The sequence below is a fragment of the Bos grunniens genome, chromosome 8 (genome assembly GCF_055505025.1).
Source record: "Bos grunniens cultivar Pamir isolate PY7600 chromosome 8, Bosgru_T2T1.0, whole genome shotgun sequence".
Taxonomy (NCBI): Eukaryota; Metazoa; Chordata; class Mammalia; order Artiodactyla; family Bovidae; genus Bos; species Bos grunniens.
Window position 1 is genome coordinate 51,342,469 of NC_141172.1, and position 27,629 is coordinate 51,370,097.

The 27,629-nt window shown below is 42.9% G+C and overlaps 1 protein-coding gene across 7 annotated transcripts in view; it reads right to left on the minus strand.

The window, feature by feature from the left end:
* Window positions 1–27,629, minus strand: part of PRUNE2 (prune homolog 2 with BCH domain) — a 295,098-nt gene that overhangs the window by 69,815 nt on the left and 197,654 nt on the right. For all 7 annotated transcript variants that reach the window (XM_086415566.1, XM_086415569.1, XM_086415568.1 and 4 more), the window contains 2 exons: window positions 17,965–24,544; window positions 16,862–17,615 (listed from right to left, as the gene is read on the minus strand). In XM_086415566.1, coding sequence (XP_086271692.1) covers window positions 16,862–17,615; window positions 17,965–24,544 — 7,334 coding nt within the window. The remainder of the gene's footprint in view (window positions 1–16,861; window positions 17,616–17,964; window positions 24,545–27,629) is intronic.

Consider the following 27,629-nt stretch of genomic DNA (forward strand, 5'->3'; position numbering starts at 1 on the left):
CAAATTCAAATACCGCTCTAGCAGGAAGTTGATTCGAGTAAAGCCTCTGTCTGCAAAATCTTGGCAAGGCAAAGCAATTCCAGGCTAGGTAATAAGAAAAAACAAGCTTTTATTTGCTATAGGTGAACTCAAGCTTTCTTGTCATAACCTATATTGAGTACCTGAACTTATGTACAAACCCTCCACTGTCTTCTAGCTAGCTAGAAAATATGAAGTCTAAAGGTCAAAAAAAGTACTGTGATCCTTTATTTAATATGAGATAAATCCTTCCCTGAGTACAAAAATATTAAAGAATGAAAATCCAAATGGAAATTCACTGGAAAGTACCAGAGAGAGCCCTAACCATTGGGAAAAAGTTAATTTGACTTCTTGTTAATAGGAAGGAGAAACTGGCTCATTACCCTTAAGCACCTACAAAGCTTCAGATCTTATTTAGGATGCAAAGGGTAACTTTGCATTACAAAGAAATCTCCTGAGGATGTTTCAAGTGTTGCTGACTGTGAATAACAACAGCCAACAGCCTCAGATTATTTATTTGTCTTTGAGTTGCAGAGTGAAGTCCAAGCTGCTTTTAACTACAGAGCTTCTACTGGCCTGCATAAGTGTAATTTACTGATACAGACAATTCCAGAAAGGCACTTTCTGCCTGCCAGATAACCTGTCTCTTTAAATTAAGAGAAAGATCATGGGTCATGTTTTTTTTTTTTTTTATTACAAGGAAGTTTAATCTAATGACTCCAGTTTTTACAATGTGTGAATGTGATCAATCATGATTTTAAGAAAACTCTCAAATGAACATTTTGAAATGGACTCATTCAGTGATGCCTTCTATTTTTCTCTCTAGGAGGGGGTCGGGGTGGGGGGGACCATCTGGCGGGAAATGAGCCCAGAAGCTGTGCCCAAATAGCAATTTACATAAGATCCACACAACATTAACAGCTCCTATGAAAGAAGCGAGGTATGGCGGGGTGGCAGTTTATAGAAATCATGTCCTCCACCCTTTAAGTCACTATGACCAGTATTCTGATCTCAGGCAGAATCACACTTTAAACCACTCCTTTTAGATGGGAGTCTAGTTTTTTGGTTTCCACATAGGAAATTCATAACCTATGCATTTCTTGTTTGAAATTAACCAGGGGATAACTTTTTTTAGTTTCTAACATAACTTAGCTTTTCAGTGAAATACTGATATTCTCTAAGTATCATTTTCTGTCTTGATTTTGAAAAAAAGCAATAGAGAACAACATAAGCCCATTTTTAAAGATGACCTATTTCTGCAGCTTAGAACTTGGGTAAGATTTAAAGGTTACAAAATCTATCAGAAATAAAAAGAAGTGCATGTTACTAGCTTCAATAACTATTAGTAATTACATAAAAAATTAAAATGCCATCATATCAGGGCCACTCTGCTTGTCAAATAATCCAAATAACATTTCAATACCCATTAGGTTAGAGTCCTAAACAGTTTCCAAACTGTCATTTCTTTTGATTTTCTATCTCCATTTTCATCACAGACACGAATAAAAAATCTTTATAGCTGTGCAGAGTCTATTTACCTAATTACCTGATTGTCAAGGGAGGGGTAGGAGATAGCATGCAGGACCATAAGCCCTTCCAGTATGAGTTGATATGGAATGAAACGCAGCTGCCAGCTGTCACTTGCAAGGGACTGGGCAGAGCTCTGCATCCTGTCACTCCCTCCCTTCTTGCCCCTCCAACTTCCAAGCTGCAATAGCCCAGTCTGTGAGCGTATCACTCTCCATTGCAACCCGACCGCCTTCAACGACCCTCCTAAAGCCGCACCAGGACCCACACCTACCTTCTGAGGACAGAGGAGGCTGCAGAGTGAGAAGGATGCTCGGTTAAGGCTCCTCAGCATCCCCTGTCTGGAGCAGTTAACTGGGAATACAGAGTCGCCTCCATTTTCTGGTCACGTGATCATGGGCACATCTAAATACGGAGGATCACCGGTCTGCCAGATCTCCCAGTGAGCCCTCACCACCGCTGCCTGCTTCTGTGAGGGGAAGGAGCTGGGGCTGTGATGAGTTTCATTTGGGAATATAGACTACATCAGTCAGGGTATGGAGTCAGAAATGCCCCTCTCTTGATTTTTGTGTCTGCTCAGAAATACTGTTGTCACTCCTGTTCCTAAATAAGACTGAATGTGAATGGGCTCAGAGCACAGACTGGAAGCAATACAGTTCCCCCGAAACCTCTTAAAAAAAGAAAAAAAAAAAAATCCTTCGGCTACACAGCACATACAGTAAGATAATAGTGTCGTTATTTTCATTTCACAGACAGTGGTCAAAACCATAATAAAAATGAAAAAAAAAAAAAACCATAATAAAAATGGACTATGGAGGCATAGTGAGATACATAAAGAAATCCAACTAGAGGTTCTAGAGAAAGTTAGGATGTTTGCCCAAGATCAATACAGCTTTGGTTATTGAGAAACAAAGGCACGTGACCAGTAAGCACTTAGACCCTGGAGTCAGAGGTCCTGAGTTTGAAATCTAATTTCCACTACTTATTAGCAACTTTGGACCAGTAGTTACTAAACTACAGACTGCTGACTCACAAATGGATAATAACAGTACTGTTACTTTAAAGCAAGATAATCCAGGTAGAGATTTCAGAGAGCCTGGGTTAAAAGAATTTATTAGCTACTAATAATTTATTAATTCTAAAAATGCCAACAGAAATATTTGATGGAGTTATGTCAAATGAAATATGAATGAAAAGCATACATTCATTAGTATCATCTTCAAAGGAAACATATATTGTCAGACAAATCAAACTAAGACTTCTGATCACAATCAGGCAACATATCAATGTGCAAAGTAACCACAGGCACCACCTTCAGAACTAGGTTGTCAGAAGTCCCATGTTACATCATCTTTTTGTTTCTTGTGGGAGATAGTGGGTAGGTGAGTTGGGGAGGGTGCTATGGTAGAATAGGGCAGTTTGGGGTCCTCTCCAATTGAGCTAACTCCAATAAAAGAGGAAAGTGAATTACTCAATGGAAGACCTGGCCATAGTAAATATTTAAGAAATGTTAGCTCCTAGTCTTAAAAATGAAGGACATTTCATGTCTTTCCCACAGCTGCTGGGGGCGGTAAGAGGGCAGTAGGGAAGGCAGAAGAGGAAGAAGTGAATTTTTATACCTCTACTTAAACTAAAAGCCTACAAAAATTCTCCCAAGTGATGAGCAGTTATGAAAATAATTTCTCATACGCTTTCTATTGTTTAGTTATGGAGAATTGGAGGTGGGGCCCCTAGGGGGTCATGACTTTGCAGGGTTCAGCGAAAAACCAGTGCAGTTTCCAAAGTCAAGCTGAGCCAGAAGTCACCAGAGAAGAGATGGCTCCAGAACCAGCTGTACCCTGGGTATCCAGGGTGAGGCCTAAAAATGGGGTCTCTGCTTTGTGAAGTGCTGGCTCATTAGGGGGGGGTCCCTCCTCAGGTGGAAAAACGTAGTGGTTGGAGCTGCAGAAAGAGGAGTTACATGTTGTAGAACAGACACTGTAAGTGAACCTGTCCTCAATATCTAACAATATACACTGCCATGTGTAGCTAGATAGTAGTGGGAGCTGCTGTATAGCACATGGAGCTAGCTGGGTGCTGTGTGACAACCTAAAGGGGTGGATAGGGGAGTGCGAGGGAGTCTCAAGAGGGAGTCTCAAGAGCTATATATATACATATAGCTGATTCATGCTGTTGTACGGCAGAAAACAACACAACATTGTAAAGCAATTATTCTCCAATTAAAAGTAAATTTTAAAAAAGTCAACAGTTGACATGGAAAATGATTAAGTTATTGTTATCAGGTCCATCATAGATACCTTTAAAACATTAAGTAGCACTTCATTAAATGGGGAAGTATGGGACATCTGTTACAAACAACAGTGTTTCCTCTTGTCTTGCAGGATCTTCTCTCAGACTGTGTCAAGGCAAAACAGCCCTAGTTCAGTGACAGCTGGGCATCTGAGGATATATACTGTCTTGTTCATTTCACTGGAGCAGTTACAATTATTTTTTAAAAAAAGAATTGCTGCTTAAATGTAATAAGTAGCTTCCTGATTATTATATAGATGAAAAGGACATAGTAGATGTCAATCCTGGGGACTTTTAGTTATTCTTTGAGAGCCTAACACTTTCAAATTATTATTTAATGAATTGAAGTTTGAAAAAGCAATAATATGAAAGGTCTTTGAAGATGATATATTGCCAAGTACTACTTGAGTTGATGATGTAACAGATGACTAAGTAAATAGACTAATTTCCCCCCTGGCAATTTAAACTGGTATAGGCAATGGATAACAAAAGCAGAAACAAAAACAAAAAACTCAACAGGCACACCTGTTTTTCTCCATGAGGCTAACTGAATGAAATGGGTAACAAGACTCTAAGCAAACAGAAAAGCTGTAAGAATCTTGGAAGAACTATAATAAAAAGTATGAGAATATCAAAAATAGGTAACTATGGTCTCAAAAGAAAGATGGATTTTTGCAACATTAGAAAAGATGCATATTCCTATTATGAACTGAATATCTCCTAGATATTCTTCAGTTGAAATCCTAAACCTTGCCCTGTATGATGCTTTTAGGAGAAGGGACTTTCGGAAAGGAATTAGGATTAGGTGAGGTCATGAGAGTGACACATGAGTAGGAGCTCTCTCACTCTTTCTACTACATAAGGATTCAATGAGAAGTTGGAAGTACGAAACCTGGAAGAGGGCTCTCACCAGAACACAACTACGCTGGCATTCTGACTTTGAATTTCCAGCCTCTAGGACTTAGAGAAAGAAATTTGTGTTGTTTATAAGCCACCCAGTCAATCTATGGCAATTTGTTACGGCAACCTGAACTATGTCACTGCCAAACTAAATTGAGCATGTCTCCTTTGGAAAGGGAAGCAGCAAACACTAGTAATTATCTTCTTCATTAAAAGCAAATTATGTTGGACAGACTTGACTTTCTTTTCCATTCCTTCATTGGGTGTATTTATGGGGCCCCTAAATATGTGGCAAGTGCTGTTCTAAGCACCAGGGGTATAGTAATGAACAAGCAAATCAAATGTGTGCTTTTCTAGAGGGTCCATTCTCAAGGTGGGGACAGACACAACAAAATCAATTAGCTAAACAGAAGACCTTTCCAGAGAAGGAACAGTGGTAGGAAGAAAACAGAGCAGGGCGGTGGGATAGAGCATGGCTCTCAGCCCGGGCACTGCTGGCCCTTGGGGTTGGATAACCCTTGTTGTGGGGGCTCTCTTGTCCACTGTAGGAAGTTAGCAGCATGTGTGACCTCTACTCATTAGATGACAGTAGTACTGGCCCCAGTTGTGGCAACCAAAAATGTCTCCAGATATTGCTAGATGTCCCCTAGGTGCGACGGGCAAAAGTGCCCCTGATTGAGAACTAGAATAACTTGGTTGTATACAGTTATTACTACTCTAGATGAAGCAGTTATAGGAGGTTTCTCTGGAGAACCACAAATGACGAGAATAAGCCAGCCATGTTAGGAGAGTTCTAGATTGAGAGTAGGGCTGGCACGAAGTCACCAAACTGGAAGAGTGTGATGTGAAGGACTGAGGGCTGATGGAGGGAGTGGTCTTGGTGATCAGAGATGTAAGCAGTAACTGGGAGACTTATTAATGAACGCATGTGGAGTCTATAAAAAATGGTACAGATGAACCTAGTTCCAGAGCAGGAATAGAGATACAGACATAGAGAACGAATGAGTGAACATATAGATACAGGGGGGAAGTGGAGGGTGGGACAACTGGAAGGTTAGGTTTGACATAAATACACTACTATGTGTAAGACAGATAGCTAGTAGGAACTTGCTATAAAGCACAGGGAGCTCTGCTCAGTGCTCTGTGATGACCTAGATGGATGGTGGGGGTAGGTGAGAGGGAGGTCTGAGAGAGGGGATGTATGTATACATATAGCTGATTCACTTTGTTGTACAGCAGAAAGTATCACAGCATTGTAAAGCAATTATATTCCAATCTAAAAAAAAAAACAGGATAAAGAAACTGTGTGTGATCCTCTGAAACACGATAAGGTACATAGTTCTCAGCTGGCTGGGCTTAATCCAGGGTACGGTTTGGAACACATAAAGGACCATATGCGTGACGTATTTTTCACTCAGTCTAACATAAATTCTAATTCTCAGTTGATCAACATTTCAAATAGTTTAAGTAAGTGAATTAAAAATTTTACTCCCTGGAAGCTGAACAGCCACATGTAAATCGGTGAAGTTAAAACACACCCTCACATCATGTAAAAATAAACTCAAAGTGGCCTAAAGTCTTAAATATAAAACACGACACCATAAAACTCCTAGAAGAGAACACAAGCAAAACATTTTCTGACATAAATCATACCAATGTTTTCTTAGATCTGTCTCCCATGGCAATGGAAATGAAAGCAAAATAAACAAAAGGAATGTAAACTTATAAGCTTTTTCACAGCAATAGAAACCATGAACAAAATGAAAGACAACCTATGGACTGAAAGAAAATATTTGCCAATGGTGTTCCCAACAAGGGCTTAATTTCCAAAATGTACAAACAGTTCACACAGCTCAAAAAAAGAAAAAAAATAAAAAAAATAAACAAATCAATCTAAAAATGAGCAAAAGACCTAAATAGACCTTTCTCCAAAGAAGACATACAGATGGTCAATAGGCACATGAAAAGATGCTCATCATTGCTAATTACTGCTGCTGCTGCTTCTAAGTCGCTTCAGTCATGTCCGACTCTGTGCGACCCCACAGACGGCAGCCCACCAGGCTCCTCTGTCCCTGGGATTCTCCAGGCAAGAATACTGGAGTGGGTTGCCATTTCCTTCTCCAATGCATGAAAGTGAAAAGTGAGAGTGAAGTCGCTCAGTCGTGCCCGACTCTCAGCGACCCCATGGACTGCAGCCTACCAGGTTCCTCCGTCCATGGGATTTTCCAGGCAAGAGTACTGGAGTGGGGTGCCATTGCCGCCTTCTGCTAACTACTAGAGAGATGCAAATCAACACTGCAATGAAGTACCACCTCACACCAGTCAAAATGGCCATCATTAAAAAGTCTTCAAATATCAAGCTCTAAAGAGGATGTAGGGGAAAGGGAACCCTCCTACACTGTTGGTGGGAATGTGAACTGGTACAGTCATCATGGAAAACAGTGCAAAAGTGCAAAGCTTCCTCAAAAAACAAAAATAGGGTTGCCATATGATCCAGCAATCCTACTCCTGGATATACATCTGGACAAAACTATAACTTGCAAAGATACATGCACCTCTGTGTTAATAGCAGCACTATTCACAGTAGCCAAGACACGGAAACAATCTAAATGTCCATCGACGGATGGATAAAGATGTGATTCATACATATAATGGAGTACTACTCAGCCATGAAAAAACAATGAAATAATGCCACTTACAGCAGCATGGATGGACCTAGAGACTATCGTATTAATCGAAGTCAGAAAGAGAAAGACAAATATGACATATTACCACGTATATGTACAGTTTAAATTTGACACAAACAAGCCTATCTATGAAACAGAAGCAGACTCATGAATATAGAGAACAGACCGGTCGTTGCCAAGGGGGAGAGAGGGTGTAGGAGGGATGGATTGGGAGTTTGGGATTAGCAGATGCAAACTCTTATATATAGAATGGATAAACAAGAAGGGCCTACTGTAACACAGGGAACTGTATTCAATATCCCATGATAAACCATAATAGAAAATGTAAAAAAGAATGTATATACATGTATAACTGAATCACTCTACTATACAGTCGTTAATACTGTAAATTAACCCTATCAATCAACTATATTTCAATAAAATAAATTTAAAAATTAAAAAAAAACCCACTCCCAGCCATTACCTAGAACCAAACTCTCTTATATCAACAATTTTAAAAAGCCATATCCTTTAGCCAACAGTTAAAATGAAGGGAAAATATTTTAATTTCCTCCATTGGTATAGCCTGGATTTCTACAAAGGGTGACCTAATCCTAGAGTGACTTTTTGACAGCCTTTGTCTTAAAGGAACTCCCATAAGTATCTTGAAAACAAATCCTCCAATGCACTGGAGGTATACCAAACTGATCCTGTACGTATATGTAACTCAGCCCACTTTTCAGAACCTAGGCTTCCATCACTCTCCAATTAAGCCAGTTATGCTGCCTAGCTTCTCTTTGCTTCTTCAGGTCCACTTTCCAACGTGTTCTACCTTGCTTTTCTCCCTGGAAGGCTCCCTCCCTTCACTCTCTAAATTCCACTTGGTTTTGACCCATGAGGGCCACTGGAGGGAGATCAGAGGAAGAAGGAAGGAGGCCTCCTTCTTCCAGAATGCCTCAGGCTGACCATGCCCTGCTCCTTGTTGAATGGCCCTTTCTACCCAAAGTTCTCATTCTGGGTCTGGGACTCACCGCTTCCCCTCACTCCTGAGGCCTAGGAATAACAACAGCTGTTCTGTTACTATTCCTGGGTTACCCCACGATTCCTTGTGAGTTCCTCAAAAGTTGCCACTGTCTTTGTAAATACTCCCTTTATTAAGTATTTTTCAATTATCTTTATTCGAATGTGTCATCTCTTTCCTGCTGAGTCCCTGATACACTAGTACATTTTGCTTTCAAAAGACATGACTTCTTGTCTTCCTCAAAGCCATCAATTATCATGGAGGAGGTCTTTTTTTCTGACCTCAGGTTTAACCTTTTGCCCATTTCAGCCAGAGAAGTACCTTGGATCCTTGGATTTCTCCTCAAGTTAGAAGCCAACACAGCACAAAAGGGCTCCTCTGTGGGTGTTTCTCCCACGAGACAGCTGGGTTGTATCACCTCATCTTAGTGCCCGTGGTTTTCTCTCACTATAAAATTCCTCACCACAAAATACCACATCTGGGACTTACCTGGTGGTCCAGTGGCTAAGACTCCTCGCCCCTAATGCAGGGGGCCCAAGTTCGATCCCTGGTCAGGGAATTAGATCCTACATGCCAGCTACTAAGAGTTATTAGCATGCCACAACTAAAGATCCTGTGTCCCACAACTAAGACTCAGTGCAGCCAAATACATAGAATATTAAATATATATATATGTACAGATATAGATATTTACACCAAAGGGTCTGATTCTCTCACCTCCCTCTGGCCTCCAGCCACTGGAGTTGGTGCCACACCTCACAGATGAGAAGCAGCTCACTGACATGGCAGTAGCCATGATGGATTTGCTGAGGCAGGAAGTAAGTGCTCAAGTGTGAAAAGAGCCCAGTAACGGGTCACATGACAGTGTGAAAAGTCAGAGGTGAGTTCTGACTCAGTTATCCTCAAACTCTCCCTTTGGAAACTTTGGCTCTTGAACTTGAAACTTTCCATGGGACAACAGGAGAATAGGAATAAATACATCAATCTATAGAAATTGAATCTATAGAAAAAGGTTACTCTCTGTCTCATTTGACAAGCACTGAGCTAGAAGGGAGAAGACTTAAGTTCAAGTCTTAACTTTACCATTTTCTCATTTCTGGATGACATTAAACAGCTCTCTTATTGAATCAATTTTTTTGTCTGTGAAATTGGGATAATAAAACTTGCCATGTCTATTGCAAATGGAAACTGGATGGACTAAAGAAAATATATTTGTCTATCTGCCAGCACTTATTGGAAGTCTACTCTGGGACGGGCTGGCCAGAAGTGCAGAGGTGGCTGGGGCAGAAGTGGAATGGAGGTGGGGGAGACACCAAAATAACTAAAAAAAAAAAAAAAGAGAGAGAGAGAGACTAAGGCCTGAATGAAGTGCCAATTTAAAAGACATTAAATACACTTAATTATCACCACCAGGTCACCAAATATAACACACCAAGTGATAAAATATAATTACAAAAATAAATGAACAGAGTCAGTGCCAAGTTTGGTCTTCCAGGTTTGGTTCAGGGCAAAACCAGAAAACAGTAAATAAACAAGGGAACACTGTAGTTTACAGAGTATCAATTTACCTTGGAGAAAGGGCAAATGTTTAGAACTGGGATAGAGCCCATTCAAACAGCAAGACCTAGAGAGGAGGCAGTATGAGCTCAAAGAGCCTGATTCTTCTGAAAGCCCAAACAGATCATTAACCAGCCTTGAGAGAGAGTGGACGGATTATTCCTTTGCCCGTTTTTCATTTTCAACATTTACATGGGTGTAAGACCCAATGTACTAACTTCTCAACCAGAAGTCATAGACAGAAAATGTTTATTTCAGAAGGTCTCATGAAAAAAATGTAAAAAGATCTAATGGTGTCACTTAAAAGGAGAAAGACAAATTCTTTCCCATAGTCTTGTTAGGGAAAAAAGGGCCCCAAAGCACTAGTTTAAAAAGAAAAAAGAAAGCACAGAGATCACCGTAAGAAGCAGGTCATGGGGAATATGAAATATATTGTATTTAAAAGGTCTTTCTTATTTTAAAAAGTGAAAGTCACTCAGTCGTGTCTGACTCTTTGCGACCCCATGGACTATAGAGTCCATGGAATTCTCCAGGCCAGAATACTGGAGTGGGTTGCCTTTCCCTTCACCAGGGGATCTTCCCAACCCAGGGATCAAACCAGGTCTCCCACATTGCAGACAGATTCTTTATCAGCTGAGCCACAAGAGAAGCCAAAGACTACTGAAGTGGGCGGCCTATCCCTTCTCCAGTGGATCTTCCTGACCCAGGAATCGAACCAGGGTCTCCTGCATTGCAGGCAGATTCTTTACCAACTGAGCTATCAGGGAAGTCCTTTTCTTATTTTGCTGCTGCTAAGTCACTTCAGTCGTGTCCGATTCTGTGTGACCCCATAGACGGCAGCCCACCAGGCTCCCCCGTCCCTGGGATTCTCCAGGCAAGAACACTGGAGTGGGTTGCCATTTCCTTCTCCAATGCATGAAAGTGAAAAGTGAAAGTGAAGTCGCTCAGTCGTATCCGACTCTTAGCCACCCCATGGACTGCAGCCCACCAGGCTCCTCCGTCCATGGGATTTTCCAGGCAAAGTACTGGAGTGGGGTGCCATTGCCTTCTTATTTTAGGGAGTATCAAATAACTCACCTCACAGGGCTAGGAGACAATGGGATTGACAAATATACTACTATATATTAATATAAATAGATAATAAGAACCTACTATATAACAGAGGGATCTCTACTCAATACTCTATTATATATGGGAAAAGAATCTAAAGCATGGATACATGTATAATTGATTCACTTTGCTATACACCTGAAACTAACATTAACTCTAAACCAACCATACCCCAAACTGAAAGATACAGCTCCATAAATATAAGGATTGCTGCTGTTGCTGCTCAGTCGCTTCAGTCGTGTCCGACTCTGTGCGACCCCATGGACTGCAGCCCACCAGGCTTCTCCGTCCATGGGATTCTCCACGCAAGAACACTGGAGTGGGTTGCCATTTCCTTCTCCAATGCATGAAAGTGAAAAGTGAAAGTAAAGTCGCTCAGTCGTGTCCGACTCTTAGCGACCCCATGGACTGAGGCCCACCAGGCTCCTCCATCCATGGGATTTTCCAGGCAACAGTACTGGAGTGGGGTGCCATTGCCTTCTTAGGTTACTTCTAAACATTCTGTTTCAAAAGGACACGTGACAACAGCTCCCCCTCTTTTCCATCCCTCTCCTCGCTTTCTCACCCACTGCCCTCTGCTGCATTAATCTACAAAAGACTCAGCAAGTATTATCAGCTTTCCTAGTCTTCTTGAAAATTATTTCCTTTTATCATCCCACACAGCTATATCCTTGCCCCACACCTATAGAAAGCCAACAGAGTTGTATAGCAATCATCCCATTTTTACATAATTCCAATGGTGAATTTACAAACGTTCCATCCTCTCTTAGTTCCATGCTGTTAGTATATAGTTCAGATTCCTGAATATAACCTCTGATAATGCTAGGAGGCAAGTTGGACAGGCTATGGTGCCCAGTTGTTTGGTCAAACACGAGTCCAGATGTTGCTGTGAAGATATGTTTTAGATATGATCAACACTGAAGTCAGTAGACTTTGAGTAAGGGAGATTACCCTCTGGAATGGGGGTGGGCCTCATCTAATCAGTTGAAGGCCTTAAGAGCAAAGTCTGAAGTTTCCTGAAAAGAGAGGAACACTCTTCAGATCTACCACAAAGAGACTCTACCTGTTTCCAACCTGCTGCCCTGCAGAATTCTGACTCAAGACTGCAACAACTCTTGCCTGAGTTTCTAGCCTGTTAGCCTGACCCACAGAATTCAAACCTGTCAGCCTCTAAAACAGTATGAACCAATTCCAATTCCTTAGAACAAGTTCCCCTCCCTCCCTTCTCCCTCTCTCATACATATATATTGCTCCTATAGGTTCTGTTTCTCTGGAGAACACTAATACCATTTACCCTTTCTTCACATGACATTCTTGCAACCACACCTTCCTTAAAATAAACATATACATGGTTCCTTGCTTTAAGAAAAGCCTGTGTGCCACAGATTACTCCGCAGATGCTCTCTGTGGCCACACAGGAAAGACCAGGCATATGCTTCACTCTCAGGGGAACTGGCGTGCAATCCCGGGTGGGTCTACATCTGGAAGATGACCAAGCTGTTGGCAAATGCATCTGGGAAGATGAGTCCTAGGAACTAGAACACAATGGTGAAGATATCAAGGGAGACTTTTATTTCCCAGCACTCACAATAAGTTTTGTTAACAAGAGACAGTAGGTGGGGTATGATGAGAAAACGTATCTTTCCAATGCTCCCTCAGATTCTGAAAATATGGTTTACTGCTCTCCAAACAGTGTGGGAGCTCAGAGAGGGTGTGGCTGGGTGATGTGAGGGCAAGAAGTCAGTTTGCAGTTGGTATATCATCTTATGTATACTATCAGCCTACTTTTATTTCTGAAGATCAGATTTTAATATATTTTTTTCTAGATAGTCTTGGTTTTGGCCTATGATTAGATGATGCGTCAGACATCTCCAGGTTTTTGGTGTGAAAAATATGGCTATCTTCTCATTGCTTCTGTGATCGCCTTCCAGTCTCCAGATTTCCTTTATGCTGCTCTCCCCCAGTTAACTCAGTAGCCTCTCACCCATTTCTTCACCTTTCCAGACTATGACCTTCCTTTAATGCCTGTCTCAAATTGCACCTCTCAGGACCGCAACATGACTTCTGTAGGTCTTTTGCATTTTGCTTCCATGGGCTCCTTCTCTTACTAAAACAAAACAAAACCCTAAAACTTTGTTTCACATCTGCATTGGTATAAAGAAATATAATCCACACCAGAATATAAATCACATAGGAATACAATCACTTTTTCTTTTGATTTGAAAAGAAAGTTAAAAACTTCTCATGGGCCTTTTAAAGTGTCATGGGTCCTGGGCACCCTGCCTCCTGATGTAGCTGGATAATAAGCCATCCTTGTTCCTCCTCCATAAAAGTATTCTACACAATTAACACACACACACATATATATAAAGTCTAAAAAATAGTACTGATGAACCTGGAGATGCAGATATAAAGAAAAGACTTGTGGACCCAGTGGGGGAAGGAGAGGGTGGCGCCCATGGAGAGAGGAGCACTGACATTAATACACTACCATGTGTAAAACAGCTAGCTAGTGGGAAGAGCTGCATAGCACAGGGGGCTCAGCTCTGTGCTCTGTGATGACCTAGACAGATGGGATGGGTTGAGAGGGCTGCGAGGGAGGCGATATATGTACACATATAGCTGATTCACGTTGTATCACAACACTGTAAATAAATTATCCTCCCATTAAAAAAAAAGTATCTACACAAATGCCTCTCTCTTAATTTACTAGCATTAACACATACTCCAGACATAAAGAGGCTCTTTCAAATCCTTGCTTCTTCTCTTTTTAACTATAAACCAGAAAAGCAATTCAAACTTCCTAAACATCAGTTTCCTACCTTGTATAAGCCTTACCTCATGCGGTTGCCATGGTAACATGTGACTCTGCATATACAATGCTTAGAACCTGGTCCAGGGCAAATATCCATAACTGGTAGCTAATTATATTTAAACAGACACTGGCCATCAACTATCTTGATTTAAATATCACACTATTATCTACCTTTTCATTTACATTGAACTCTTTTATCAAATAACTCCTAGAGGGATGGGACTAAGTTTCAGACCAGCAGTTCTCAAACTACTGTGCATCAGAATGCCCTGGAGGAGGTACTGAAACAGAGGAGTGAAGTTCCTGATTGAGGAGGTATGGGGTAGAGCAAGTAATATACCTTCCTAGCAAGTACTAGATGATGCTAGGGCCTGCTGGTTTTAGGGCCCCATTCAGAAAACCACTGTTTTAGATAATTCTACATCCTTCCAAAATCTAGCACAGAGAAAAGCTTTCAAATACTTCAGAGTAAATTATTTAGGTAAAAGGAGAAACAAATCCCAGTGGGAAAATCTGTCCCCTTCCCCAGTTGTGAGAAAATGTTCATTCCTGCAGGGGCTGAGCAGAAAGAGATGAGCAAAGAAATCTCATTAAAAGGGGGAAGTGGCACCACTGAACACTATCATCTGCTGGATTTCAGCGGCATGTGCAAAATGCAGACAAGAAGCCAAACAATAGCTCAGCCAACTCAAGGCTGCCTGTGTTCTGAGCTCAATCTATAACAGTGCCAGCAGGGCCGCTGGGATCCATCTGCTACTCTCTTTCTGATAACGGATCTTAGGTCTCTCTGGAAGGAAACAGCTTGACAGGAAGAAAGAAAGATTAGGCCACCTGAAAATGTCTGGATTTATGAAGCTGCACTTGAACAGGGCACAGCTTTTAACTCTCGATAGCACTTTGCTAACCTTCAACATTCCTCCACTGTTCTTTCTGATTTCTCTGTTCCTTTCATGGAGAAATGTGAATGTCAAAGTTCTCTGGACATTTTCTATTGATACACAAATTAAAGTTGCAGGATTCAGTATTGAAGGAAGACTTGAGATCCTCCAGCCCAACCCACCAATTTTATGGATGAGGAAACTTAAATCTAGGGTTAATTAAAACACGCAATTGGCAGTGGTAGAACCAGGCTGAAATCCAGCTGCCTTGACATGCAGAGAGCATATGGGTGTATAAAGCCCTTTATGCTCCTAAAATAATTAGGAGAAAGATACCTAAATGTCCATCAGCAGAGGAATGGATAAAGAAGATGTGGTACACACGGACAATGGAATATTACTCAGCTATTAAAGAACAATGCCATTTGCAGCAACATGGATGCACCTAGAGATTATCATATGAAATGAGGTGAGTCAGAAAAGACAAATATCATATAGTATCGCTTACATGTGAAATCTAAAAATAAATTATATAAGTGAACTTATTTATAAAACAGAAACCGACTCACAGACTTCAACAACAAATTTATGGTTACCAAAAGGGAAATGTTGTGGGGGAAGAAATTAGAAGTTTGGGATTAACATATACATGCTGCTGCTGCTGCTAAGTCGCTTCAGTCATGTCCGACTCTGGGTGACCCCATAGACAGCAGCCCACCAGGCTCCCTCATCCCTGGGATTCTCCAGGCAAGAACACTGGAGTGGGTTGCCATTTCCTTCTCCAATGCATGAAAGTGAAAAGTGAAAATGAAAAGTGAAAGTGAAGTAGCTCAGTCATGTCCTACTCTTAGCGACCCCATGGACTGCAGCCCACCAGGCTCCTCTGTCCGTGGGATTTTCCAGGCAAGAGCACTGGAGTGGGGTGCCATTGCCTTCTCCGCATATACATGCTACAGTATATAAAAATAGATAATCAACAAGGACTACTGTATAGCACAGGAAACTCTACTCAATACTCTGTAATGACCTATATGGGAAAAGAATCTGGAAAAGAATGGATTTATGTGTATATATAAGTGGATCATTTTGCATACAACTGAAACTAACATAACACTGTAAGTCAACTGTACTCCAATATAAGCTAAAAACTAAACTTAAAAAAATGAGTAAGAAAAAGGTACTTTTTTCTCCACTACTTTAAGGAGGAAACATGTAACTTAAGATACTTTTCACAACATGTCCTTTTGTCCCTGGAAGCAGGGGTGCTTTATCAGAGCAAGTGAAGAGAAATGAACCACCCTAAACAGTTTTAGCAGGGCTTGGAAACTTGAGAGCAAGAACGATGTCCACTGGCTACCCAGAAACTTGGCCAGAGCAGACTCTCAAAATCCAAACAGCAAATGAATGAATGAATTACTGGTTTGATGGTTATTTGCAAATTTTCAGTCAATTAAGGAATGCACGTTTCACATTAAGATTTTAAGCCTGCTATGGAGTCTCCTCATTCCCACTCACATAAAAACAGAATCACCTTTTCTATATGCTGGAAAACACAGGTTTTGGGGGTGGAAAACTGAATCTCAGAGCGCCCACTCTGGTTACTTAATTCTCGGCAAGTTATAGAAACTTTCTGAGCCCCAACTCCCCACCCTCCACCAGTATGTATAAAAATTAAAACCTACCACCTGAGGGCTGTTGTAAGAATTAAGTAAGATAATGTGTGCAAACTGCCTTGCACTATGAATAAATGTGTATCTATTCCCCTCCAGTACCAATTAACTATTTAAAAGTAAAACAGGTATTGAGTAGATGAAGGAAGTTAGGTAAGTTAGATGAAATCAGAAAGGTAAGTGTAAGACTGTGGATGGAAACTAAAGTGCCTTTTTTGGCTGAAAATGTACACAAATCTCATTATCCTTATGGTTATCTAGCAGCTGCTTTCACTGATGTTATGCTTTGCAATACATGTAAGCAAAGCTCCTATCATCTAGATATTCTTCATACTCCATAATCCCTCACAGGTTCCCCAGTCCCTAACAAAATAGTTTCCAGGAAAAAAATAAATGTTTTTTTTGCTTACCCATTCCGTCTTGGTTTCCTTGTTCTGGGCTCAAGAAACTCTGTCTCCTCCTCCATTTCCATTTCAGGGATTATGTTTTGTGGTGAAAGCATTTCCCATTCATTGTCATGGGTGACAGGCTGCAACATAACTGCATCAGGGCCAGCTTTGCCTCGGCTCTTGCTCCTCCGTGATTGGCTGCCCAGATCAGAGGCTTCACCTAGTGCTAAAGATTCTAGAGGCTTCATTTCTTCCAGAATCTGTATTTGGGGGCTCTGGCCCAAGCTGTGATCAGAGGCTGGCTCCACAGCCTCACCAGACCATCCAGGTCCTGAGTCCATGGTCTCTGATGATGGATCACTAACCTCACTACGGCCCAAGACCATCCAACTCTGGTCTTGCCCAGGGCTTTCAGAAGATGATCTCTTATCATCTCTGGAAGACATTCTTTCTGTAGATAGATGATTTCTTTCATTTAAGGAAGCTGGTTGACCTGTGTCCGGGGAGCTGGCTAACTGAGTTTCTGGCAGCCCTTTTTCCTCGGAATCTACGTGAAGCTCTTCTAATTCCGATGTGATTTCTCTAGCTTCACAGGCCTCTGGCTCTGGCAGTGAATTTTCTTCATGGTTTACAAGTATGTAATCCATGTGCAATGCATGACGATCTTCTTTCTTCTCAGTGTTCCTTTCCTCCCCATGTTCTGATTTTACCTGCTCAGGCTCTTTGGTAGGAATTATTTTTTCTTCTTCCAACTCTAATATTCCCTCACTGGCACCTAGAAGTGAAAAATGAAGGTGAGAAGGAGAGAACAAGGCTTCATTAACACATTATGTGACTTGTGATCTTTGCAAATGATCTATCTAAAGAGAGAGAGTTTAAAAAATACTTTTATTTTGTAAAAAAAAAAAAAATACTTTTATTTTGTAGAGCTGTTTAATTTGCATGCACTCTCAAGGATAGTTATTATATAAGCAGTAGATATTACTGCAGTAAGTCAAGACTTGGTTAAGCATGCACTGCAAATGTAGTTAGTTCCTCTGTACCAACATTGGTAGGAAGAGTGCATTTTACAAATTGAATGAAAGCTCAATTTCTCAAGCCTGGAGGAATGAAAGGCTTCTTACCACTTGGTGGTCCTATGTCTCCACCTGCTGGTGAATCTGAACGATCTGTTTCTACTTCCCAGTCAATGTGTGATGGAGACAACTCAGGGTTGGCATCAATTCCGACAGGCAAAGGAACAGACTCAGGGTCTTCGTGAATGTGCAGTACAACTGGCTGGCCTTCGGGCTGTCTGTCTGTGGTCTCAGCATGGTTTTCCTGGTTTCTTTCATCAGGAAGGGCAGAAAGCAGTATCTCTGCTGCTTCGCTCCCCAGAGACTCATCCTCTGGAGTCCCAGATTCCTCTGTGGTTTTGATGCCAGGAGTAGGTTCCGTGAGATAGGATAAATCAAAGGGAGGTGTGTAAGGTACCAACTCATGCTTCAGGGCATCTTCTTCCAAGGGAGGGTCAACACCATAGACAAAGTGTTCAGGCTCTTTCATTAAGTCTTCATCAATATTTTGGCCCATGACATCATACTCAAAGTCACCCCACGAGGCTTCAGAGGAACAGATATCATGCTTCCCTGTCTCCCCATCAAATGGCGTTTCAGGAATGCCTTCTGATAATGTCAACTTACTCATGTCATCTATTGTTCCCGTGGATGTGTTGAGACCCGAGGCATCGCTGAGACTGTGGTCGAAGGCAGCTTCACTGACATCCAGACAAGTGTCCGAGGCTAGCAAAGCATCAGGAACCGTGGCAGGATTCTCAGTAACAGAGGGCTGCTCACGGTCCAACAAGTGCCCTGCATCGGTCTGCCTCTGAGGAAGAAAGTCTTCTGATATCGAAGATCTACTGTCATCCACAGTTGTCTCTTGGTAAGTTACACAAATACCAGTTTCCACATTTTCAATCATTGAGATTGTTCTGTCAACAGGTTCCAAATCTGGTGCCATATCTGGGTTGGCTCCTTGTTCTGATGCTTTTAAGCCTGCATTGTCTTCACCATTAATTTCAGAAGGCTCAGGAAAACACTCGTGAGAGGAAGGCTGAGATGAGTCATTTGTGTTTGTCTGCTCGCTGACTGGAGGCAGTGGAATGACATTTTCAGAGGACAGTTCTGAAGTATAAGGGACAAATTCCTGCCCAGGCTCCTGTCTGGATTCTTCATCTATCTCTGGCTCGGTGAGATATAACTCACTGGCTTCCCTTTCAGGTCCCAGCCCAGCATCCATGTGCTGCTTAGTCTCTGGCTTTACTTCATAATCATGACAAACATCAGGGCTGTTGGAAGCCTGGGAATTGCTGTCGTGGTCACAGTGAGTCAGTATATCAGGATTCTCACCATCTGTCTTCACACTGAAGGGCTGTTTCACACCCATCCACAAGTCGGGCGAAGATGAGGCCAGGTGCCCACCCTCTTGGAAGTTGCCGTGTAAAATATCTGGAACAAACGTGCCCTGGGGGCCCTCAGTAGGGGTAGAGTCACTCCATTCAGAGCCTGACTTGTTCATCATCTGGGTGGGAGAACTGACAGCAGGGAAATCTTCAGAGGTCATGTTTGAATTTGTCATTTCACTTGGGTGTGATTTTTCTTCTTCCCACCAATTTGTTTCTTGACACTCAGTTGTTGCTACACCAGATACAATGCATCCATTTTCATCTGCGTAAGTACAAGACGAGTCTGGCTGGTCCCAGGCAGACAGCACTGAATTCTGACACTGTTCTTGCGTAGGCACTTCAGAGGAGAGTTCATCACCGGCAGAAGACATGAAGGTTTGTTCTCTGGAATCTGTGTCTTTAATTTGTTCCAATATTACAAGTTGGTTAAGCTGATCAGCTTCTGGGTCTGGCTGCCTTGGTTGAATGTTCCAAAGCTGCTCGTGGGCATTCTCCCCATTATGATCTAAAAAGGGTGACTGATGGTTATCATTGAAAGGATTGGTACCATGTAGTGCCAGGGATTCAGTATCACCCTGAATGGGCACTCCCCAAGGACCCATGTTTTCGCACACTGAGGAATTCATTTCTAGCACAGCACTTGAGTTAGATAATTCTCCTTCAAATGCACTCTCGATTGGTCGCCCTTCCTGTAGGGAGGGCTTCCACCACTCCGTGCTCTCAGTTGAGAAGTCAGCCATTTCCAATTTAGAGTAATTTTCATTATTTGGTTCAGCTTTGGGAGATATTTGCCATATGACATCTCCTGTCCTCCCTATTTCTGGAGAAGACCTTGTCTCCTTATCGACTGATGTTACCTGTAATTCAGTCTTCCTTACTGGTGAGAAATTCCAGTGATCAGGGCTGCTTTGTTGATCATCACAGGATGGGTTTGACTTATTCTCATTCTCTGCTTGCTCTGGACTGCCTCTATAGACAGAACATTGCTCAGATTCAGGATCTGCTGTGGCCAAGGACTTATTAGATTTATTCAATGAATCCCAAGCTCTGAGTTCACTCGGAGCCACTTGACAAGTATCCGAATGGATCTCTTTCTCCACTGACTCTTCATAGCCTTCACCATCATCATCAGAACCTGAGCTTGTTGAAATGAAGCTGGTGTCCTCTGGCTGTACAGTTTCAGGAAGATCACGTTCATTTTTCTCCTGATGGCTGACCACTAGCTTTCTTTCCTGATACGCATCTGAATATTCAGAATATCTACCTGTTTCTGGGCTGGATAAAGAAGAAAAGGAATCACCATCTATTGAGTCACCCCAAAACTCTAAAAATTTAGGAACCTTGTGATCTAAGCTCCTTTCAAACCTGTCCATTCTGTTTTTCTCCAAACCCTGCATTTCAGCAACTACTTCTGCATGACCATCAGTAGTCATTAGTTCAGATTCTTGGCGATTCTGTGTATTCCAATCATTTTGATTTTCCTTCTGATGCCCAGTATTGAGTCCTTGGTCCCAGGAAGGCAATGTAGCCGAAGAATCATTTATGTCAGGACTGGATGCACTTGAAAGTGTATACTCACTAGAAATACTATCTCTGTCATCATTTCCTGATAAATTGGCTCTTGGAGGGCTGTTTTCAGTATTCCTAACTTCGAGATTCATAGTTATCTCAGAACTTGCACCACTGACCAGCACATCACTGTCTTTAGGGCCATCCCAAGAGTCAAGGCCTTGGGGACATTCATCAGGTGGCTCTTGGTCAATTTTCTCTGGCTCCAGAATGTCACATTCTTCAGCTTTCTCCACATCCACTTGAGGTAGACACACACTTTTTGTGGAATTCAGCCTACCTGGAATTTCAGTAGTTTCACTTGAATTTCTTCTGGGGCTTATGAGGTGCTCTTCACAGGTCTCTCTTGCTGGCAAGTGATCTTCGGACACCTCTGTTTGCACATCACAGGGGTCTGGAGTGTAAGACCCCTTCTCCTGCTCTAATACTTCCTGGGGTTCCTTGGTCTGAGGACTGGAAGTCACTGAAAAATTTCTGATTTTGCCTGGTTCATTGGAGATTTCTTGATGATCAGATGCAGCTGGGGATGGGCATTCCTGGCTACCTTGCCCTTTTCCAGAAGGTTCTGAGGTTCCATCCATTAGCTCATCACTGGAATTCTCCCTATCAGCAGCTCCGTGGAATTCCTTCTCACTTTCCTTTTGTCCATAGCTAGGACCCTTCCAGGGATCTGAGCATGCAAAATGCTCTGGATTCTCAAGTCTGGTCACCAAATATGCCGAATCACTTGGCAGGGTTCCTCTGCATGTGTCCTGCTTGTCAGGATCGATTGTTTCAGACTCACTGGCTTCAGAGGCTTCCAGCACGTCTGCAATGTGACTATCCTGAATTTTTTCTAATGAGCTGGTTGTTTCAGGAGGTGATCTGCTCTGTTCTGTATCTGTAGCATACGATGGGCTAGGTAATATTAATGATGACATGGCATTATCTCTCATGACAGAATCCCAAATACTATTCGCGATCAGCTGCCCACTTTTCTCATTCAGCACGTGGTATTCATCAGGAGCCACGTCCAGGCTGTGCTCAGAAGAGGCAGGGAGTTCCCAGTCTGCCTGATTTGCCTCCTGATACTCCACGCCCCAGGGTTCTACCTGTCTCACTGAAAATCGGGTTTCAGGTTCGCTACCTTCCGCCATGTACCCTTGTGCCTGACCTTCACCAGTGATGGCCACGCCCGCACTGCAGTCATCCCAGTCCAAGTCATTGTCCATATCCGAGATGGTTGCAGTAGACTGAGTGTCCTCCAGAATCACTCTGTTCCACGTGTCGAGGCTGTCAGGGGCTGCCTGCCGGGCGTCAACACTGCTGTGCAGAAGTGTGAGCTGTCGGTTCGTCTCGTTGTACAGCTGCATCATGCTGGGGTCGTCATAACTGGACTGGCTGCTTTCCCCCATGTCATCCTCAAAGGAGACATTCTGATCATCCGTGGGCTCTACTTGGAGTAGATCTTTATCTGGGCTATGGGTGGCATTTATTTCTGTGCCACCATCTGCCTGAGATGAAGCCCACATTTCCAGGTTCCCAGGACCTGAACTCATTCGATTTCTTGGTGGCTGCTGCGGGGACTGAGGAGGCATGTCAGCGCCCCCTGCAGTACAATTAGCATCTTGTGACTCAAAACCCTCCTCTTTAGTGAGTGGCTTGTCTTTGGTTTCTTTCTCCTCTTTGGCCAATGTTGGTGAAGTATAAGAGTCAGAGGTGGAGTAGTTGGTATCTAAGGGGGAGGGCATTGAGTCTTCCCTGACGTTGGATGCACTGTAGTCAGAACATTTATAGGATAAGAAGGAGTCCTCCCAAGGTGCTGGGACATCTGAACCTCCTTCCTTGTTACTCTCCTCGAAAAGATTCCAAGAATCTACATTTTTGTACATTTTGCCCCTAATTGTTGGGTCCACCACACTGTTCTGATGGTCCTTTGCTGGCTTAGAACTATTCCATGGATGATCCAGATCAGATGTGGGATTTCCAGATATGAGAATATCATCCCTGGGGTCATGGTTCTTCTTGCCCCAGATTTTTTGAACCGCTTCATTATTTGCCTCACTGGGTGAACTGTCCACGAGGTCTTCTGAAGGGAAAGCGATCCCACTTTTGGCCATGGCCCACTCGTTTGGGTCTCTCACAGAAGGTGTCTCGCTGCTCGTTGGGTGCAGATTCCAAGTATTTTTCAAAGCTTTGGCATCACCTTCTTCACCAAATGCACTCCAGGCTGGGAATGACGCTGCAGCAGCTGGTTCCTCATCCTCTGTGGGGTTTCCCCACGGCTCAGGCATGGCTGTGGGAGAGCGGTCAGAACGCCACAGGGCAGCGAAGTCTTCTATCAGGTGGTTTGTTCCATGAGGAGAAACATTCAGCAAACGTGATTTCTCAGGGGGCATGTCCTGAAACTGGAAGTTTTTCTCATCTGAGTCTTGAATATTCTTGTTGCCCAGCCCAGATTGACCAAATTCTGACTCCCAGGGACTTGACTTTGGGAAGTCAAGATTCTTGGGTTGAAATATAGAGTCTGAGGCTCTTCTATCAGCTGGGCTTGGCTTATGATCTTTCCAGGACTCAGGGCTCTGGAAGACAGATTCCTGCTTGCTGGAACTCCATGCATCCACGATATTTTTAGAGTCGATTTCCAAACCATCCCACCAGCTGCTGCATCGCGCCCGGGTTAGAGGTGGCCCTGGGTGGCCTGTGTTGACTGTCTTGGGGGTCATGTCTTCTGAACAGAGCAGAGCTGGTTCTTCAGTGGATGGTGAACTTTCCACAAAGCTGTTCATAGGTGTTGGTGGGATCCTCTTTCCAACAGTTTTTAGACTTTCTGGAGAAGGAGATTCATCTTGCATAAAACCTGTCAGGCTCAAATTTCTTTCAGAATTATTCCTGGGACTTTCTTGTCTCTGGACAAACTCCTCATCAAATTCCACGAGGCTCTCTTTGCCAGCCCCTGACAAGAGAGAACTGGATGAATAATTAGGCATGTCCATCCCCCTCCTGTCAAGTTCTTTAGACCCCATGGTGAGCTGTCCTTCTGAGGAATCGCTGTTGGGGAAGAAGTCATCTGTTGGGGAGTAGTCTGCAGAACGGGAGGATGGTTGGGACTGCCCAGAAACCCTGGGTGCTGGGTCAAAGTTGAAAAGGTCGAATGATTGACCATGTTCTCCAGAGCGGGCATGCTCCTCCGCTACTGCTCCTTCGGGGATGGGACTGTAGGAGTCAAACCCTGGGAGGAGGCTGTGGTGAGGCCCCGCCCCTTCTCCCACAGGGCTGTCGTCACTGAGGAACACGGAGCTCTCCTTGGATGAGCGGCTGCTCCTGATGGTGGCCAGCCCACTGTCTGGGCTCACCAGGTCCGCATTGACATCCACCTGGGCCTGGTTAGAATCGCCGAGATCAGGAGGATTTTCCAAGAAATTCACGGAGCTGGGCTGTGGCTCTACATCAGAACCATACAACTCCATAATCCCTGAAGATCCCTGGGAGAGGGGGGCACTGCCTGCCACCGCTTCTGTGGAGGATGTCCGGCTGTTGGAGGCCATCTCCGGACACCTCCTATTGATGACTTCCTTGACAAGGAGAACCACCTGATCACAAGTCACCGAAGGGTTCTCCTGCTGGTACACCAGGATCTCATCACAGCCACACTCAAAGGGTTCCAGCTCCAGGCAAGGGTTCTGGCACTCTTCCAGTTCACAGCAGATCTGTTGGGGAGGAACAGGGATTTGTGTGAGCACTCAGGTTCTTTTTGCCCTTTGCAATTTGTCTTTCTTAATTTTTTGTAATATAAAATTAATCTGTGTTCATCTGTCTAGAAAAAAAGACAGAACTCAGAATAGTAGAATGAAAAACACACCAAATTCAACTTAATTTACCACCACATTCTCTAATCCAACCAAACTGGCTTTTTGTTGAACCCCAAATCCAGTTGCTCAGTTTTGCTGGCTCTAAAAAGTTATAGGTAAAGAGAGATAAAACTACTTAAATCCTTTCCTCAGTGTAACTTAATGCCATCATCCAACAGGAGCAAAATTCAGCTTTGCAAAAGGCAGAGATAATGCTAGTTGTAGACAAAACTGGGGGGAAAATATTGGACTAGGGAAAATGATGCAGAAGGAAGACTCCTGTTTGTCATAGGCAGCTGAGACCTGCTTTAAGGTAAAGGAGAAAGTAGGAAGAGGAAGCAGTTTCCAGGGGCAGCTTTCTCAACAGCACTCAGGCTCCAGCCTTCTCTTCCTGCCCCCAGAAGCACTGACAGAGCCCAGAATAGACAGAGCTTCCGTGGAAAGTAGGCGGATGTGAGGCCAAAACTGCGCTGTAGCTCTATGACTTCCTGGGAAATGCTGAGGACATTTTGCACACTGGGCCTTTGAAATGGCCCCAGAGGATAAGTGGAGGTAATAACAACAAAAACAGTTATAAATACAGAGCTCACATAGACAATAATAATAATAATTAACATTCATTGACTGCTTTCATATGCCAGGCACAGTTCTAAGGATTTTATGTGCAATATCTCCTTTAATCCTCACAATAATTCTACAAGGTAGAAAATTTTCCAAAAATTATTTTTTATTTATTTTTGACTGTACTGGGGTTCCACTGCTGCTTGGGCTCTTCTCTAGTTGCAGCAACTGAGGGTACTCTTCGTCGAGGTGTGTGGGCTTCTCATTGAGGTGGCTTCTCTTGTTACAAAGCAGGGGCTCTAGGGCATGCAGGCTTCAACAGTTGTGGCTCCCAGACTCAGGCCCATTAGTTATGGCACAATAGGCTCATTTGCTCTGCAGCATGTGAAATCTTCCTGGATCAAGGATCGAACCTGGGTGTCTTACACTGGCAGGTGGATACTTTACCACTGAGCCACCAGGGAAGCCCCGTAGTAGCCCTCCTGTTATCCCCATTTTTTCAGTGAGGAAATAGAGACACAGAAAGTTTAAATAATTTGACCAACAACACGCAGGTATCAATGGATGGAGCCACATTTTTGAACTCAGGCAACTGAGCTATAGAGGCTGACCCTTAACCAATTGTGACCACATGGCCAAAGAAGGATTCCTCTAGAACAGTCCTGACTTTGTGTTGCTTAAGATCTCAAGGAGATGTCTCTTAAGTGATAGATGGGGAGGGCTGGTGAGGAGAGACAGGGTGGAGTCAACTCAAGGGCTTCTAATCCCTTCATCTATCTTCTACTTCTGTCTGTTTTAGATTAACCAACATTTAAATCAGTTTGCTACAAAAAGTGATTTGAAACCACTGTTTTAGAGGCTTAGGAGACTTTAGTCCCATCCCTAGGAAACCAGTGACCAAAGACATAATAAAATTTTATTTATAAGACATAACAAAAGCTTTGAAACTGTGTGAAACAAAGTACTGAAAAAGCCACAGGCTGGTGATGCAATTCACAGATGGGTCAGAAGGGTATCAGATGCATCTGCAGCAAGAGAAGGGGGCTTGTTCACACTTGGACTTAAGGGCACAGAGAACCTGGAGAGTGTCAAGAAATGGATCTCTTGGGGGACAGAAAGTGACGATGTTGAAAAGAAGGGAGTTGAGACTTCACCTCTAGCCATCTGTGAGTAGACCAGGTGTCTAAGCCATTAGTGAGGAAAGATAAGTGATGAAATGGTTCTATGTCTGTGTCATCCATATTATAATGAATTATGTATAGTCCCATATTAGTTATTAAATATGCCTGATTTGGTATATCACTGGCCTATTTTCACTGACTTTTTAAAAAAGGAATGTTGTTTTTTTAAAAAAATTTACTTATTTATTTTGGATGCACTGGGTCCTTGTTGCTGTGTGGGCTTTCTCTAGTTGTGGTGAGCAGGGGTACTGCTCTTCACGGCGGTGCATGGGCTTCTCACTGTGGTGGCTTCTTTTGCTGCAGAGCACAGGCTCTAGGCGTTTGGGTTTCAGTAATTGCAGCATGCAGCCTCAACAGTTGTGGCTCATGGGCTCTAGAATATGGGCTCAGTAGCTGTAGCGCATGGGGGTCTTAGTTGCTCAATGGCACATGGAATCTTCCCAAACCAGGGATTAAACCCATGCCCCCTGCATTGACAGGCAGATTCTTATCCATTGCACCATCAGGGAAGTCCTAATTTTGTCTACTTCTTATATTATGAAAACGTTGGGTTAAAAGACTCAGCTCTCAACCAAGATGGTTTGACTGATTACCCAAACAGAATTTTATTATAGTACCTGGAGGAAAACTTTTTTTGAAAAATGTATGTTTTTCTCCGACATGTCCAAGGTGTCCAAGGTATTTGATTAGTGGCTGTGTCAAAATACTAACTTTGATTAAAGCTTCAGATCAGTTATTAAGCATTGGGAACCAAACAGGTATTTAGTCAGGGAATAAATTTTGTTAGTTATTACCAGGTAGCAATCCTCAAAGCAAACAGCACCCAAAGGATGATGACTTTTATTTGGGTGAAAAAGATATGATCTTTCTCTTTATGGATTCAGCCAAGAAAAGAAATGGTTATGGGGCTCTTTTAAAGTCCCTATATGGATGAAGGGAGTCAAAAGGTACAAACTTCCAGTTACAAATAAGTCACGAGGATGTCATGTACAGCTTGGTGACTATAGTTAACAACACTGTATTGCATATTTGAAAGTTGCCAAGACAGTAGAAGGACTTCCCAGGTGGCACAAGTGATAAAGAACCTGACTGCCAGTGCAGGAGACATAAGAGACTCAGGTTTGATCCCTGGGTTGGGAAGATCCCCTGGAGAAGAGAATGGCAACCCACTCCAGTATTCTGGCCTGGAGAGTCCCATGGAC